The 18,432-nt window shown below is 42.4% G+C and overlaps 1 protein-coding gene across 1 annotated transcript in view; it reads left to right on the forward strand.

The window, feature by feature from the left end:
- Nucleotides 1-18,432, forward strand: part of CPXM2 (carboxypeptidase X, M14 family member 2) — a gene marked incomplete at both ends in the record, with an annotated part of 80,406 nt that overhangs the window by 26,526 nt on the left and 35,448 nt on the right. The window contains 2 exon segments of the mRNA XM_082486698.1: nt 1,507-1,616; nt 9,806-9,945. Of these exon segments, the coding sequence (XP_082342824.1) occupies nt 1,507-1,616; nt 9,806-9,945 (250 nt within the window).

Raw genomic sequence — 18,432 nt, forward strand, 5'->3', positions numbered from 1 at the left:
TCCAGTGCCTAAAGGGGTTACAGGAGAGCTGGAGAGGGACTCTTGATCAGGAGGTTTAGCAATAGGATGAGGGGTAACAGTTTTATACTGAAAGAGGGGAGATTTAGATTAGATATGAGGAAGAAATTCTTCACTCTGAGGGTGGTGAGCCCCCGGCACAGGTTGCCCCGAGAAGCTGTGGCTGCCCCATCCCTGGAGGTGTTCAAGGCCAGGTTGGACGGGGCTGGGAGCAACCTGGGCTGGGGGGAGGTGTCCCTGCCCATGGCAGGGGGGTTGGAACTAGGTGATCTTTAAGGTCCCTTCCAACCCAAACTGTTCTGTGATTCGTGACTGGTGCTCAGCTCCTGTCTCTGCCACAGCCCATTGTGCAAGTTACCACAAACCACCCACACTCAACTTCAGGAAAAATCTGGCCTCTGTCCAAAACCAGAAGTGATGCAGCCATGGCAGTGCAAAACCTAGTCTAACCTAACAAGTACCCGAACTAAAAAATAAGTATGACACCGCTTTCCACCACTGCAGACTTTCCAATTCCAGCTGGCGCTGACTTCAGGGTTTCTAAATAGTGCTCTGTTGTACAACTTAGATGCTCCCAAAGTGTCTCTCTCTGCTTTTGTTCACCTTCTGTGAAACAGTGAGAGTGGGTCTCCCCCACCTCACTGTGGCATTCTGAGGGTAAACAAGCTACGCATTGTGAGGGACTTAAATACTGTGGTGGCCAGGGTCATTTTAGAGCAGAATAGTTTTCTGATAGTCATGAAGTAGACTCTTTCCAACATATTATCTTCCAAAGCCAGATCTCCAGGCTGTAGTTTGCTGCGTTGCTGGCTTGCTGCCGCAGTAATGGCAGCTGCTTTTCTTTCTTCAAGGCTTTGGAGCTTAGAGATGACCCTTTGTTTCAAAATTGTCCTGTTTGTCCTTAGTTATTACCTCTGCAGAGCTGGGCTGTCCGGCCTCCCGGACCTCTGTAACAGATGCTATTGTGCAACGTGAAGGACTATGATTGAAGTTTCCAGAACAGATTTTAATTAGAAACATAACTTCATACAGTAGCTTGGAATGAGTACATGAGGGAGAAAAAAAAAAAATAAATCAAAACAACAGATGAAAAAGAAAATGTGCAAAAGAGAGGAAAAAAAAATAAAAAAGGCTGTTTTCCTGGCATTTTGTACCGAAAAGTACTTCACCAGAAACACTGTGCATATCTGTGAAAAACTGAAGCATATAGCGAGGGGTAATAACTACCTGAGACCCTCAAAAAGGCGGATCCTCAGCTGGTGTAAATCAGCATTGCTTCATTGATTTTATGAGAGCTGCCATTTCTCATTGACTTCAGCGGTGCTGTGCTCGTTTATACCAGCTGCGGACCCCGGCCAATTTGGCACAAGTGAAATCCAGAAACTTTGAATACTTGTTTGTTTTGTGTTGGGTTGGTTGTTGGTTTTGTTTTGGTTTTTTTTTTTTTTTTCCTTTTAATTAAATTTTAATCACTCTTTTGTTTTGTAGATTGTCCTCCACTTGGTCTAGAGACATTAAAAATTACTGATTTCCAGCTCCACGCCTCTACAGCAAAGCGGTATGGCCTTGGGGCCCACAGAGGAAGGCTTAATATTCAGGTAACATCAATTTTTCTCCTAAGTGGAAGAATGGCTTAAGGTTGTACTGTTGTATAAGGAGAACCAATGGATGGTTATCAGTTCTGACTACTTTGTCAGCTCATGTAATTCAAATGAAGGGGAAACACTGGAATTATAGGAGTGACTAAGGTTGATGGATAACCTTTAGATTCGCGGGGCTTAGTTGGAAAACAACCTCCAAACTCGGTGTGCTGGGGGTGCAAATCCAACCAGATGTCTATGAGCAAGCAAAGGGGGAGGCGGCCCAGAACTGCTCCCCTCCCAGCTGGAGGAAATCGTCCCAGCTCTCTTAACAATCAGCCGGGAAGGCAGCTCACACAGCAAGTTGCTTTTTTTGGTGGTGGCCTGTAGTTAACGGCAATGGTTAGTTGAAAGTGCGGTTTTAAGTGAAGCACTTGCCCTAAGGCAGCTTTTCAGGGGCAATGATTATGCTACCAAAAAATGCTTCAGTTCAGAAATCACCAGCATAAAACCAGGTTTAGTTTCTTTTATTTAATATTAAAGATGTGCTTAGGTGCCTTGCAGGACCAACTTCTATTTTCCCATTTCATGTGTTTCTGTTTTTCACTTTATTAGCGCTATTTTCTGAATTACAGTCTTTTCCAGTGTAAAAATGTTACTTTTGCATAAAAGGTACAACATTTAAAACTCTAAGTCATAAACAGGATACCAGCACCAAGTCAACAGTAAAAACATCTCTAAAGTTCATTTCACGAAATCACAGAATTTTCAGAGTTGGAAGGGACCTCTAGAGATCATCTAGCCCAACTCCCCTGCCAAAGCAGGATTGCCCAGAGCACATTACTCAGGACTGCATCCAGGCGGGTCTTGAAAATCTCCAGGGAAGGGGACTCCACAGCCTCCCTGGGCAGCCTGTGCCAGTGCTCTGTCACCTGAACCGTAAAGAAGTGTTTCCGTGTATTTGAACGGAACTTCCTGTGTTCCAACTTGTGCCCATTGCCCCTCGTCCTGTCACTGGGAACCCTTGAAAAGAGCCTGGCTCCATCCTCCTTCAACCCACCCTTTAGATACTTGTACGCCATAATAAGGTCTCCCCTCAGCCTTCTCTTCTCCAGGCTAAAGAGTCCCAGCTCTCTCAGCCTTTCCTCATAAGGCAGATGCTCCAAGCCCTTAATCATCTTAGTTGCCCTTTGCTGTTCCCTGTCTCTCTTGAACTGGGGAGCCCAAAACTGGACACACTATTCCAGTTGAGGCCCCAGCAGTGCAGAGTAGAGGGGGAGAATGACCTCCTTCGACCTACTGGCCACACTCTTCCCTATGCAGCCCAGGATTCCATTGGCCTTTTTGGCAACAAGGCTTTTTGGCTTCCTCTGTTAGAGACAGCAGCAGATAAAGGGCAACAAGGGCACATTGCTGGGCCATGGGTAATTTACTGTCTACCACGACCCCCAGATCATTCTCCTCAGAGCTACTTCCCAGCAGGTCCGCCCCTAACCTATACTGAAGCTTTGCATTCTTCCTCCCCAGGTGCAGGACCTTGCACTTGCTTTTGTTGAACCTCATTAGGTTCTTCTCTGCCCAGCTCTCCAGCCTGTCCAGGTCACGCCGGATGGCAGCACAGCCCTCTGGGGTGTCAGCCACCCCACCCAGTTTGGTATCATCAGCAAACTTGCTGAGGATACACTCTGTCCCCTCAACCAGGTCATTGATGATTTCATTTATCAATTACCTTTCATTATTAGACCCTCCGTTAGATTCCTTTTTTTTTCTCCAGCTGAAGGGGTTTGCTAGTTAATGAACTAAGATTGGGACTAGGAAGGATGAGCTCTAATCAGCAGTGCAGTTTCAGGTGGTGCCCACTTCAGTGTAATGGTGGGCAGCTGCTGGAAGGAGGGACCACTCTTAGTTGCACCACTGCGCAGCTGTCCTCCTTTGCTTCAGTTTCTTCTCATGTATCTACACAAACAGCTCTGTGAGCTTCTCTATTGGGGGGGAAAAAAGCTGCTTTTTTTTTTTGTGTGTGTTATTTGTTTAAATAAATGAATGAATTTTGGTCCAAAAAGCTCAGTAAACCACTTTGTTGCGCAGCCCCGTGAGCAGCAGAGCCAGCTGGAGGTGAGTAGAGGAGCGTGCAGGCAGCACAGAGGTGAGACCAGGCTTTTGGGCTCTTTCTTTCCAAGCCAGTATGCAGGTACAGGGGGTTGGGTGCAATGTGGAGTCTCACCTGCAGCCTTCGTATCTAATTCCTTTTGAGATCTGACTGAGGTGGTTTGCTTCTTCATATCCTCTGCTAGGAAAATAATAAAAAAAAAAAACAAAACCAAAAACCCCACAAACAAAAACTCATGAACACAAAAATGGTATGCAGACAATATTCAGGTGGGTTCTAAAGGAATGTTTAATTGTTTTATTATAGTCTTGTTTTTACAGTAGCGTAAGACCAAGGACTGCGATGCAAACCTCTGAATTCTCTGTTGGTTGTGTTTTCTCGTTTTTTCATGCTGATGTTGAAATACAACTTATTTAAACACAAGAATGACCATACTGGTTTAAACCAGGAGTTCATCTTGCCCAGTGTCCTGCCATCACCAGTAACACTGACTTAAAACAAGTAGAGAAGTGCAAGAGTCTTACCTATGGATGATATTTCCATTCAACATAGTCCAGAGCCGCCAGCAGGAGCTGAGGAGACAGTCTCTTGCTGGGAACCAAGTAGAAACGAGGTCGGATTAGACCAAGTGCATTTCCTTTGGAGTCCTGTCTCTTAGGGCCTCACAGCTCACACTTCTGCTATCCCCCCTTCACCTCTGGGTGACAGCCGTTCTCAGGCCCTGCTCCTGCCCAACCACAATGTTTCTGCCAATTCTGTGCCAGTGGTTTCTTTTGCATTTATTCTGCGAATAAAGCCCCCACCTCTGTGGCACGGGGGCTGCTGTCTGCTCTCGGAGTGCTACACGTAGTCTCGGGTGAAAAGACCTTCTGTCCTGTGCAAACTGGGTTTGTGTTCCTCTCCGTTCAAAAGACGGTGCTTTTTTTCCAGTGAAGGAAGGCTTCGCAATGTTGTACTTCTGCTTGATACAGACTCGTGTTGTCATTTTCTTGAGCTCTATGCATTCTGCATGGATTGTTTCTCCTTATTATCCAAAAGCTGGGTTTACTCTTTTCTGGTATGGAGACTTACCTGTTCGCAGGACTGTGGGAGACACGTATACAAACAACCCCACACCACGTGGCTTATAGCAAACTCTGGTTTCTGTGACTTCTCTGTTTTACTTTTCTTTTTTAAATGTAGCCCCTTTTCTTGAGGCCAGGCTGGACGGGGCTTGGAGCAACCTGGCCTAGCGGGAGGTGTCCCTGCCCATGGCGGGGAGGTTGGAACTTGATGATCTTCAAGGTCCCTTCCAACCGAAACCATTCCGTGACTTGACCCCTAACAGAGATTTCTGGCAATCCTCCAATTAAGCGTTTTTACTATTACTGAAATCTTATCTGTATACTATAGACCCAGTAATTCCCTAAATCCCTTGACCACTTAGAGTTAACACTATGACTGGCAGCGTTAAGAGCACGGGCTTGCAATTGTTTTTCTTTAGCTACTGGTTCCTTTGGGACTAGCTTCAAATTAATAGCACTTTGAAAAAATTTAAAGTCCTATTAATTTTAAAGCCACCTAGAATTTGCAGACCTCTTCCCTGTCACTGGGGTTTCGGTATTTAGTTTTACTTTGCATTAAGAGTTCTGAATTTCAGTAGTATTTAAAAGAGATACGCTTATAACCAGGCACAGGTAGTACAGGGGACTGACACGTCAGACTGGTAATGAGCTCCCTGGTGGTTTCCGTGCGCTGCTCGAAAGGGCAGGTTGTGGCACGCTGAGGAAAGGCAAAAGGCACTGGTATCTAACCAGCTGTGTTTTCGTGCTGTTTAGTACTGTTCATGAAGAAAAAAACTCGGCCCAAGTCAGAGAGACCCTGAGAGGCCGATGTGCCGCTCAAGTTTCACCGGAGCGCTACGTAAATGTACGGCGATGAGCAATTTTGGGGGCTGCTGCCCTTGTGGTGTAAACTGGGTGTCACCAGAGTGCCATCACAATATTTGTGTAACTACGCGCTCCCCCCTGAAAGAAGGCAAAATCCACTCTTAGCTCAATGGCATCATCTGATGCAAAGTCAGGCGAGAAGCTGAAGCTTAGGGCCCACCCCAGGTAACTGGCACTACCTCGGTCCACAGGGAATTCAGAAAATAATGAAGTTTTTCAAAGGCTCTGAGGGTTATTTTTTTTTTTTCCTGTTTAGTTTATTTGAAGCATATGAAATTAATAAGTGGGTGTATGCTTTATTCCAAAGAAGAACGGGCTTAGCAGGACTGGATAAGATCTTCCAGGATCTGCTTCTCTGGTGGCTTTGCACTGCGTGGGCCCTGATTTTGCTGTACGAATGTGGTGACTAAGCTGGGAACTCTTGAGAGCCGGAGCTACTGGGGCCGCGGAGCTGCGTCTATCGGAGACATAGCCCGCAACGGCAATAGCGGCACAACCGGCAGTAATTTAACATCCTCAGGAAAATCGTAGCATAAAATAATATTCAGTGAGGCGCTCTGCCCTCGGGGATAAAAGTCATTAGTATTTGTCACTTGTAAAATAACTAGCAGTGCTTAAAACCTAAAAAAATTAGTCAAATTATGTTTCTCCCCTTCCTTGTTTTCCTGGTTGGAGAAATCCCGATAACACTGAAGATTAACTGAGTAATGCCATCGCGTGTATGCAATTAAGCAGGACGTATTGCTCTTTGTCTTTCCAGTTCTTTGTTTCACTAGTTCCTTTTGAAAACCTCTGTTATCAAAACACAAGCAAAAGACAGAATTATTGAAGTTCTGCTTTCAGCCCATGTGCTTTAATCCTTCTCTTCCCTACTGGCAGTGGTTGCTAGAAATACCTGTGATGAGTCATGGTTTGGGTTAGGTTTTTTTTCCTCCCAAATTTCCTGTGGATGTTTGTGATCACCTTGCTGGGAATGGAGAAGAATTTAAGATGAAGTGGTTTAATATTAGTTGTATTAGTTGTATTTTCACTGCTGCTCTAGCTGACTTGTGGCAGAAGACTGAAATGTCTTTCTTCATTTGAATATATTTAGGCAATAACATCTCTCTCCTCATTATAAAATAAGGCTTTTGGAACAGTGATAATATGAGCAAGTGTTTATTCTGTCTTGCACGTGTCTAACTCAGAAGATAAACATGAATTAAAATCAGAAGTCATGTAATTTGTAAAGGATTTGTAACCTTTTGATTGCATCTTAGCTTCTGGGTACATAATAAGCAGTTGATTTGTTTTATTTTAATTACAATTTTCAACATTCACATTGATAGATAACTTATTCAGGAGTGACGGGGGGAAAAAATCCCTTTTCCTAAATAAAAAAGGTATTTTTTTTTTATAACACACTACATATTGAGCAATGGTTTTGCATTTGGCTGTAAGTGAAATATAAGCTGGGCTCAACTTTGAGTTATTCTTGAAAATTCAGTGGAGGGAAAAAAGGGTTTGCTTAAGTCCTCGCTTCCAGTTTTCATTAGCTCCTTCACTCTCCTACTTATGAAGATACTCTAAGTATTTAAAGTGTATAGCTTAAAGTTATGTACATCATAACTTGAATTAATAGAGATCGAGGATTTAATACACAGTTTTAAAATTCCACTGAATATCTTACTGAGAAAAGGTATCTTGGTCTATATTCTTTGATGCAATATTTGATTAAAGTTTTTCTCATCTTTCAGGAATTAAAATTTTCCAAGGAAATTTAATAGCAATTTTAACTACTAAATATTTGATTCAGTTTATAAGGTTTTTCTATAGAAACAATATTTTGAAGTGGCCATAGGGCAAATTCAAAACTTCAAGTGCCTTAAGAAAGAACACAGACTTGAAGCTTGAAAAGAGGAGTTTCAACATAAATTTATTGGAATTCTTTGCCTTTGGAAATATTGGTAATAAGAACTTCTTATTTATTAAACTCCTCTTTTTTCACATAGTACTCTGTGATAGTTATACACAGACACCTGCTTCTTTTTGCCTAGTAAAAATATTCTTTTAGCTTTAGAGAAGCAGATGTCAGGAAATAAGACAGCAGGAAGAAGTAGCAACACAGTTTCTTTTTTATTTTATGCTCTTTTTGCCCCGATTTAAGGCCATAGTATTTTAAGCTGTGCATAACTGAGCATGTCCTTTACACTCCCCATATTTGATATATGACTTAAACACATGCTTAGCTTTATTTAAGTCTGGTTGAAACCATGGAGACTTGAGTATGTCATTTGGGGTGGTGGGTTTTTTTTGCAAATAAGCTTTTTTCTCTCCTCGCTGTAATGTAGAGGAGAGGTTTACACCCTGATGAGCATTACACCGATGGGAAATATCCTCAGTCTGAAAGAGGACCGAGGGTCCCAGCTGAACCCATCAGAGGTATGGGCACTTGGTCTGCAGAAACTGGTGGGATTTCATCAGTGTGAAGGGGATTAGCACGATGCCGTTTCAAGGTGCTCTGCAGATCTTAACGCTTCCTGGCAAGCGTTGGTTTTAAACCCTAAGGCTAATTCAAAACCCATCTTGTTTTAAAAGGCATTGAAACCTTTTCTTGAAAAAGGTTATAACTCAGGTCAGTGATCATATTTATATTCATGTGTTTTCCCATTGTTCCATTCTCCTTGATGAATTTATCTTCCATTATTAATAGAGTTTTTCTCTGTATCTTGTACTTGGACTTTTATACAAACCTCACTTACAATTATCGGAGTTAATACGTAGAAGTAGGTGGCTTAATGTAAATTCGGTAGATGCAGGAAAAAGTAATTTTTAAGCTGCTCTATCTCAGATTTGAATACCTGAGAGAATGAGAAGTTTTAGGAATTGAATCTGTGTCTGTGTTCTGCAGCATTTCCTTCAGATATCAGCAGATTCACATTGGGAAGAGGGATTGACAACGGAATCCTCTCTTTGGGTCAGACCCATCCAGTGCCCATTTTGGTAGAAACTGTCTGTACAAATGGAGGTAGACAGACCTGTCAATCACTGCAACTGTAACCCAGCTATGGCTGTAATATCTGCAAATACCACTCAGTGGGAAGCTGAGGGATAATTTGGGAAATTTAATTGACGGTTGTATTCTTGGGTACTTCACCAGCTGAAAATATACCACTGAACATACAATAACTGTATACCAGAGCTTTAAAATCTGTCTTTAATATAAACTTGCAGTTTTCCAGACTCTCCATTTATATTTGGGAAATAATTAAGGATATCTATTCTTCAATTGCATGGACGGCAATGATAAATCCACATTAAACAAAGACTAAATACCATAAAAATACATGTAGCCTCAGAGGACCATGTGGAAAACCTTCTGTGCTCTCTCTGACAGTAGCCAGCTTGGTGCCGAACACTTCCTGGGCTTTAGTAATAAGATAAAAATCTGAAGACCTCAGAGGCTATGTGTATTTAAATGTTATTTCAGTTGTATTTAGAATACATCTTGCTCAAAATACCTTGCAGCTATTTCTTTGAAAACGTTGAGAAGGCTGTTTGTGGTGTTCTTGCCAACATAAACTGGGGTATAGATTGGTACATGAGTTGGAGTACCTCTGGGCATTCCTAAATTTTTAACTTTTGATATTAATTTTCTTAGGGCTTAAATATCCCTGGTGATGAAAATTAATAATTCTGGGATTGAAAACTGGTGGGAAATGGTGTTACTGTTTCCACATGGCCTGCAGCCTCCTTTGCTGCTTCCAGGGGAAAGGAGATTGCTCCAGTACTGACCAGTATTTACATGGGTTGGAGATGGCTTTTTAGGGCTTTCAGAACTCTGAAGACCATGTGGATGATTTGTTCTGGATAAAGGCTCTCTATCAGGCTCCAGGCACAGACAGGGGGACTGAACTGAAGCTCTGATTATGCTCTCTCGCTCCAACTTATGTTTATATGTAATGGTTCTTAGTTTTTGAAGGAACTTTGCAGAATTTCCCTCCCCGCTCCGAGTAAGAAAATATTTTGGTTGCTCCGTAGAGCTGTTGAGAATGACAGTCTCGGGGGTCCTAAAGTGGAGCCAAAGGAGTAAGTGGAATGAATGACTTCATGTATTCTTTTCTTTTTCCCATGAAAGACCTTCAATTTCTCGGTTCTGATTTATGAAAACAGCTTTGCCTTCTTTTCAGGCAGGTGTTAACGAAAATGATTTTTATGATGGTGCTTGGTGTGCAGGAAGAAATGACCCATATCAGTGGATTGAAGTAGATGCTCGAAGGCTAACAAAATTCACTGGAGTCATCACACAAGGAAGAAACTCCCTCTGGTCGTAAGTACATGTTCACTTTTCTCCATGAGATTCTGAGCTTTCAGACCAAGGAATTCATGTTGTATTATCTTTTGGGTTTTCAAGCAAAAAGTAAAGAATGGAAATTCTGTGTGACATCAAGTAACTGGAGGGAGGAACAGTAAAAGGCGAAGTGCTTATATGTGGCATAAAATAATTTAAAAGGTTGTAAACTTCTATAGTTGTTATTTACATCTGGCAAAGGAAGCAAAACAATACCCTCGGATTATATGCCCTTATACTCACCTTGTCAAATTTGCTTGTGTTGAACTTCCTAATTCTCTTCCGATATTAAACTTGATTAGCTTATCTTAAAGAGTAACCAGTGGTCTCTGAGATTTTTTCTAAGACAGAGACAGTCACCAAATAAACGGTAAAATTCCAAAACAACATGATTTTAAAATGAACAGTTAAAAGAAAACGTGGTCTGATAGTGTTGCTCATGTCCAGTGCTGAAAGCGTTCGTGAGCTTTCTGGTTAGTGCTTGTGTTACAGCACGAGTGTATGGCACCGGGAAATAAGTGTTTTGCCCGGACTTGTGTGCATTTACTCGTTTGTGACCTGCTTCTGAGTGTAGGTGCCCACAGCCAGTGGGAAGGAGGTGAGAATTGTATATGAGGAATACAGCAATCGGATGGCATAAACAGGAACTGGAGGTGATGGTTTATTTTTTTTCCTGGTCTATACAGTGTTTGTTTAGTCTCTTAATTTCTTTTTGAGTCTCGCTGCACTATGTGAGCAAATAATCCCACTTGTACTGCTGGACCTTTTGACCAAGGATGCAGGAGATGCCTGCATCTATTCACATCAGCCTGGCTTATTGTCTTTTTGGAGTTTTGTAGGCAATGGATGCCTTACATCCATTCTGGTCAGGTCTCTCACTTAAGAAAATGAATGTGCCATATAATAAAAGGCAAACCAAAAAAATACCACTATAGCTAGGGAAAAAGGGAAATGCGCCTTTTTTTTTTTTTCCTTCTATAGTTTAATTTTCTGGGATTTTATTATTTCTTTTAATGTTACTGTGGGAGCAGGAGCCTTTTTGGCAATGAGGTTTCTATATTTATTCCACATTGTTCTGTGTTAGGTAGGTAATTACCGTAGAAAAGTCTCATTCTTTTCTTCTGTATCCGTGCTCTTGACACTGCTGTTCCTATCAACACCAGTGCTGCGCTGCTTCATCTTTTCATATTGCTATTTTTAGTTCAGCTCTATTGCAAGTTTACAGCAGGACTTGATACTCTATTTATAGTTGGTATTCACAGTTGTTTTGTTTTGTTTTGTTTGGTCTTTAAATTACTGAATCTTGCTTTTGCCCTCTTCCCCTGCGAAGAGGCGGTGGGCAGAACCCTGAGGGTCCGCAGGAAGAGCAGGGTTGGTGCTGGGAGAGCAGGTCCAGGCTTGTCCTGCGGTGTTACTCAGATTTGCAGAGAAACAGGCACGTTTCTGCCTTGTAGGAGCAAAGATGGTTTCAGATGGATTATCTGCACTGTGGGGTGGACTAATGTCTCCTGGAAAACATGCCCTGTAAAGCTGGGCTCTGCCCCATGGAGGGTCCAGGTAGTGGGGAGAAATTGTCCCAGGGAGGGGTGACCTCCTTCCCTACCTCCAGCTTGCACAGGAGGGACTGCCATGGAGGTGGTTTTTCTTGGTAGGGTGTGACGGCATCCATCTCACTTGGTGTCTGTTGACACAGCCTTGGCTATGGGACTGCCTTCCCCGGAGTCCACTTCGTTTTTCTCCCTCCCTTCATCAGATCGAACAGATAAAATCGGTGTAGTTGATGTTTGTGTGCTCTGCTTCTGTGTGTGCAAGTCCCTAGACTTTAAAAATAACTCTGTGTTTCCTGAGGTAGCAAAGTAGATGTTCATGCCTTCAAAAGAGCTTAGGCTGATGTATGCAGCCCTCATCTGGGCCAAGAGTGGTGTCCCTGGGTTTCCAGAGTCTCGGCACCTGGGAACATCATACTTAGGAAGATGGCAGATGCTGCTTTCTGAATTAATCATGTTGTTACATCTGAAAGATGATCTTCTCAGTATGACTTTCTACCCCAATTCCTCCAGCAGTTGAGAAAGTGAGAAGAAAGGAAAAATGAACTCCTGGTGTGGAGAAGAGCTACACAAAGGGAAATTGAATCCAGACAACAGTAGAGACCCTGAGCTTGGAGCAGAAGTTGCCTTAGGGTGGCATTCCAAGGCTCTGGTGGAAGCTTTGCTGCTTGTGGCAAACTCAAGAGACCATGACCTGACCGTAGCCATAGGGCTTCCATGCAGCGAATTGCCTTGTGTAAACCAGACCAGGAGAAACAGGCTGGTAGGACTTTTACTGGTGTGGGCAGGTTCTTTTGTGACTGTTTTTCTATAATGGGCAGTAGAAGCAAAGGAGACTCATGAGCTTCCTTCTCTTATACTTAATGATTGACTATGGTGGTATCAAAAGGGGCTATTTACGATATGAAAGTTTGTACAAAAAGATGCCGTTGTGTTACCTGAGGCACCTTCCCAACTTCCTGAAGTTATGTGACAAGAATACAGTGCTTTCATAATGAATAGAAATATATGTTGGAGAATAAGCTGCTTTCAGGTAGGACAGCCAAAACACACCCCTGTGATCTGTGTTGTATTAGAAACAAAAGCCTGCCAAGCTTGAGGGCCAAGGTAAGATTATCATTTAAGCCTTGGAGACTTTCCCAGCGTTATATTAAAAAAAAAAAAAAAAATCAAGACACTAGGATATATGCTAAGTTCACCAGTGCTATGATGGGATAGTGAAAAGGAATCAGAAAACCTTTTTTTATTATTTATTCTTTGTATTGAACAAAAAACTTTAACAAAGTGGAAAAATTTACTTGACTGAAAGTCTTCTCTGAGCTTCTGCCTAGATCAGGTTTGTACCTGTCCCGGTCCCTTTAGCTTCTTGCTGCCAACTTGATGAGGACATGTAAAATGACGTGGGAGGGCAGGCAAGGACTCCCTGGTTATTCGCGCTATTCGCCTTTGATTCTACTTTTATTTCTGATGCTGTAGCCAGAGCTGGAATAGTGGTGGTAGAAGCAACCCTTTACTCCTTTACAGCAGCACTAGAAGCTCTAGTGTTGTGTTGCTGATGTTCTTCTCCAACCCAGCGTCAGTCTATTCACATCAGCCTGGCTTATTGTCTTTTTGGAGTTTTGTGGGCAATGGATGAATTGAAGGTTACACCTGACATAATGCACAGAACATGAAAATACATGGAGTTGTCACTTACTGCGTGCTGGCAGGAGCTGCTTCACCTCGGTTATTCCTCTCCCAGTCTCACTGGGAAAGTTTCTCGTCTGACTCCCCCGTGGGCCGTGGCTCTGCTTGCCTGCCCAGGGCTCTTGTGCTTGCGACAGGAGAGCCTTGAGGAGGAAGAGGCCAAGGTGCAGAAGCAGCTCTTGAAAGCTGAGGTGACCTGACTCGGGAAAGAAGGAACCCATGCTTGGTTAGTAGCGAATGCTTGAATTGTTTAATCATTTCCTTTTTAAGGAAAAACACTTCTGAGTCAACTTTTGTGCTCAGACTGCCTGGCTGTGAATTCCCTGATAGTCATATGGAATCAAATTTTCTGCTTTTTTTTTTTTTTTTTTTTCCTTCTTCCTGTAACAAGCAAAACCAGGCTTTGAACAAAACCTCCTGAATTTGAGGAGTCTTTCCTTTTTCCGGTCAAAGCAAGCCCGTGGACTCAAAGGCTGTTGCTGTTCAGGCACCTCGGGCATTCTTGGGAAACCTGAAATCATGACAAAGTGCTCATTTACCATCATAAATGGCAAACTCTGATTACGTTATCCAGAAAATCTGCAGATGTTTAAATTTCTCAGGTAAAGTGGGGGCCAGCTGCAAGAACCAGGGCTCTTCGGTTTGTTTCTTATTTATTTATTTAATTTTCACACTGAAGACAGCCAAAACTCAGACGTGCCACAAGTGTGGGTTGATATGAATAAGAGGTAACACCTTGAGAGTGGGCAGAATACCAGTTCCTTTGTAGGAACTGAGAACACCTGGAGACGGGCGCCTCTGGGCAGTTACCACGCTGTTTCTCTATGAATATCTAGTACTTGATAGACTGATATTAGTCACATCTCTTTGCAGGGCTGTTTCGTTTTGCCTTCTCGGGCCAGAGAAAGTTGTGTGAGCGATGTGACCTTTATAGAAAGGCATGTGACGTCCTCCTCTGAGAGGTGGATGGTGCCATAGCTGAGCTACAAGAGGGTTTATGGCTGAATAATTGGGGGAGAAATACAACATGTAATTCTTTATATTGCTGCCAATGCGTCCTTCAGTTTTATGAACCAAATATCTTTAAACAACTGTTCACGGGACCCTGGAAGCATCGCTGCGGGATTGTGCCATGTATTTAAAGCAATGATGTGGTAGTTTAAAATATGCATCTCTTGACAGAGGGAAAGAAAATATTAATCATTCTTAGCAGTTTGGCAAGAATCTAAACAACATAGGAACATGTTTCCCACAACCCAAACAATCTTTTGATAATTCAGTACCATCATTTGTATCAAGAGAAAACCCACATGTCTAAATAGACTCAATGTGTACTGACTGTAATATAAAGCTTCAGGCTGTCTCGATGCAGAGGATGTTTTCATTTTTAGAAGAGGATGCAATGTTTCAGTGAGTGAGATGTACTCGTGGCTTGGTGCATTTTATTAAAATTAATCTTTCAACCATGTTAAATCGCACACTATCACTGCACGTCATGAAATAAAAAAATAACAGCAATAAGAAAAAGCATGGATGAAATAATCTGTGCAGAAGGCTCAAATTCCAGAGCAAAATCCTGAGATTTTTAGAAAATAATCAAAATAGAATTATTTCCAAGTTTTCTTTAAGACCTTTCAGCCTCATGAAAACATTGAAGATAATTTACTTTTATGCAAGATAATTGTCTTTAAGAAAAAAAGAAAAAGGAGGGGTGTCAATTTCCAAATTCTGATTTGGGGTAGAGGTTAATCTGTGTGCCTTGCGAACCTGCAACAGGGCTTAAAAGGTTAGTTGGTTGGAGGAGGCAATAAATCAATGGCGTTGCTGGCTGGAAGGAATAATTACAGTGACTTACAGATATTGCTTGTAAAGTCACCCACTTTTAAACTGGCCATTTTCGTTCATCACTGGTGAAGCCACGTTTTAAGCAGAAGGTAGTGTAGACACCATGACATACGCCCTGCTGGGTCACTTGTCTGACTTGTGCTACTCCGTAGGGATACCAAGTAATAAATATCCAGCAGATTTGATTTTTGTGTCTGATCATGCTTTTGCTAAAGGCAAAATATTTGGAATTGAATAGGGTCTAATTTTGCAATTTTCTATGGTACACCCTCGGCCTTCTCAGTGTGCAGTGTAGCCCTCCGTGATCCCCCGGCATCCCGTCTGACAAGCTGTCCTTCGGGAATTGTAGGTCTGTAGCAGGCTGGGTACCTTCCAGAGATGGAGGTGAGAATAAATTCAGGTCAGTGCAGTTTACTTGCTTCTCACTTTGGCGGTACGGCATTCTTCTCTTTCTTTGGTCACAAAATGAATGTGCCACCCCAAATTTTAATTTATTGCCCCAAATTTAATTTATGTTTATTGGCAATTCCTCAGGAGCTGCAATTTGCTTTTATGGACAGTGTATATACGAGGATTGCAAGGTGGTAAATTCACTTGCTTGCAGGAGGGTAAATATCCTTGCTTCCTCCACAGTTTATCAGCCATTCATGGTATTAAGAACATGGTTTGAATTGTAAGATTGGCTTTCATGAAGAGATAATCTTCAGCATTAATAATAAGAGTATAAAGAGCGGTGCTAATCTATTCAGTGTAACTGGGTTAGCATTTGGGATACTATAATAGTTACTCATATATATTTGAGTTGTTTCTACAGATACCTAAGAAAACAAAATTTTATACACGAAGAAGGGGCAAAATACAACAGCAGCACAATGCTGCTTTTGAAAGCAAAGTAGAGTAAACCCTAAATCTTGTCCGGCTCACAAGGACAACGTCCTTGGCACTGGCTTTCAAAGCAGTATCTCCTGTCCCCGCACAGGGGCTGTGAAAACACACCCCGATGAAACTTCAACAAATTCAATGGAAATGTCTCAATGTCTTATCCAAATCATGTATTAGAATAAGCAGCTGCTCTGCACTGACATGAATTGTTACGGTGCATCAAATCAGCGCCAACTGTTATTTGCCCTGTCTCGGTGACAGGACTGCAGCGATTGTTACATCTTCCCCAAAGTCACACTCTCACAGAGTGAATTGTTCCAAATCCACTGAAATCATATCAAGTGTATTGATGGGAGTTACAAAACAACCTGAATTCAGGGTAGTAAAAGCTCCCTTGATATATCAATGTCACTATTTACATATTATATTAGTGTTTATGATTGGTTTTCTTAATAAATTATATTTTCTGTTAACTCTGGCTTGGTGGAGCCGTCTCGCGGGATCTCAGTTGTTGCAACGCTGAAAGTCAGCTTTTGGCAGCTTCAGCCTCGAGCGCTCTCCATCTAGTTACTCTAGCTTCAATTCCTGTGCCATGTTAATCTTCCGCCCCGATTCTTGTGCCCTAGACAGGGCATCATCACTGCCGATGAACACCCACCATCCGCTCCTCCCAGCGTTGGGGAGTTGGGTTTGTGACCAGCTCAGATGATCCCATGTCGGTGGAGTTCTGACAGCACACCCAGGAATGTATTTATACTTTCACAAGTTTGTTTGATAAAAAACGTCAAAGCTGATGATGTCCTATTGCAGGCATGATTTGTCGTGATGCTCTTGCTCCAGTTATGACTCTCCTGCCAAAGACTTGGTGACTCACCGTGTGGCACTGGGAGGGAGCAGGTCACTGCCATCCCCATGAGGGACGGCAGGTGACTCCTGCCTGGTCAACCACTGCAGTGCACTGGGAAAGGGTGGTGGTGTGTGGAGAGAACCCACTTTGCCCAGTGAGGCTCACTGGGGATGTTCAGCAGAGGAAGGAAAGCTCTTTAACCTCAGTGGAAGGGACTACAGTTTGAAATCAAATGAGCTGAAGCCTTTAGGAAAAGGATACATCCTTTTCCATACAGGTGTCTGCTGCAACAGATTACTCACACTTACTAACCACAGCCTTGATTTGTATATTTTGCATGTGTATTATAACTAATTGCAATGAGAAATGATTGTGTGTGGGGTTACCCAGAGGACATGGGGCAGCTGCTCCTTTCCCCCTGCCCATGCCCTGAGCATCCTTCCCCAGCCGGCATCCTTCCCCAGCCGGCATCCCTCCTGCAGGCACCAACCGGTGCTTGGCCACATCCTCGTGTGCGTGTGGTAGATGTGAGCCCCTTCAGCAGTGCTTTAAAATATACTCACAGCTGTGCACGCAAATGGCAGTATCTGCTGGTTACTGCCAGAGCTTTTCATTTTCCGTCACTTTAATATTCACGGGAAGGAGACAAAAAGGGATAGTGAGGCACAGTTCAGATTTTTCTCAAATATGTGACTGATGTGTAAAGGTGTGATAGGCACAAGGAAGCAAGAGAGAATTTAAAATGTCCCAATAGGAGGTTTAGAAGAGAAGGAATCACAGCTTGGTTTTGCTTAGCAGACACAGAAGATATGAAAGGGGGAAGGAAGAATTTCAAACGCATGCAAATCTCTTTGCGAAGAGATTCTATGGTACTCACAGGCGTTAGTACCATAGAAATCTTTGGAGTAGAGGATGTCTTTGACCCCACACAGGAGACCTAACACCGCCTTCAGGTGTTACTGTCTGAATGTCCAACAGGAAAAGGAGACACCCACAGACGGCACTGGATTTTCCAGGAAGGTCAGAGATTAAAATCTTGTAAAAAAAAAAAAAAAAAAAAAAAAAAAAATCTGTCTGTAAGTGACAGCTGTTGGGTGGGAAATGCATTTGCAACCCCAAGTCCCCTCCTTGAGAAGAGAGCTTTGAAAAATCTGTGTTTAATTCATTCTGAGCAAGTGAAATGCTGGCCCTGAGCTTTTCTTCATAGGGCCTCCGAGGAGCCGGATTTCACAGCAGTATATTAATTTAAGTCAGCTAGAAGCAATTTTAAAAATTAAACATTTGAAGATTTCAATTATTAAAAAAAATACCCTTGCTTGCTAGTCAAGCTCCATCTCTTAAATCATATTTATTTTAATTAGTTTGTAAAGCTTGCTGGGCTACCTGTGGTTAGCCTGGACGTTTTTTGACTTGGCTTATTTTTGAAACTGTTGGGCAGTGGGTGATTTAAAATTTACAAGCATAAATATTATAGAATATTAATATTAATGGGTTTGTATTTAATTGCACGAGAGTACAAATTGCTTTTTCAACCAGAAAGCCATTTAATTGCCAGCATGCTGATTCTGTTGCATGATTACAGATTAATCTAAGGTTTGCCTAGCATTTTTTTGGTAAAGAGATACTGCTATTACAAGTATTCTGGCTAACCAATTTATA

This window comes from Vanellus vanellus (assembly GCF_965231255.1).
Source record: "Vanellus vanellus genome assembly, chromosome: 7".
In the NCBI taxonomy this organism is placed as follows: domain Eukaryota; kingdom Metazoa; phylum Chordata; class Aves; order Charadriiformes; family Charadriidae; genus Vanellus; species Vanellus vanellus.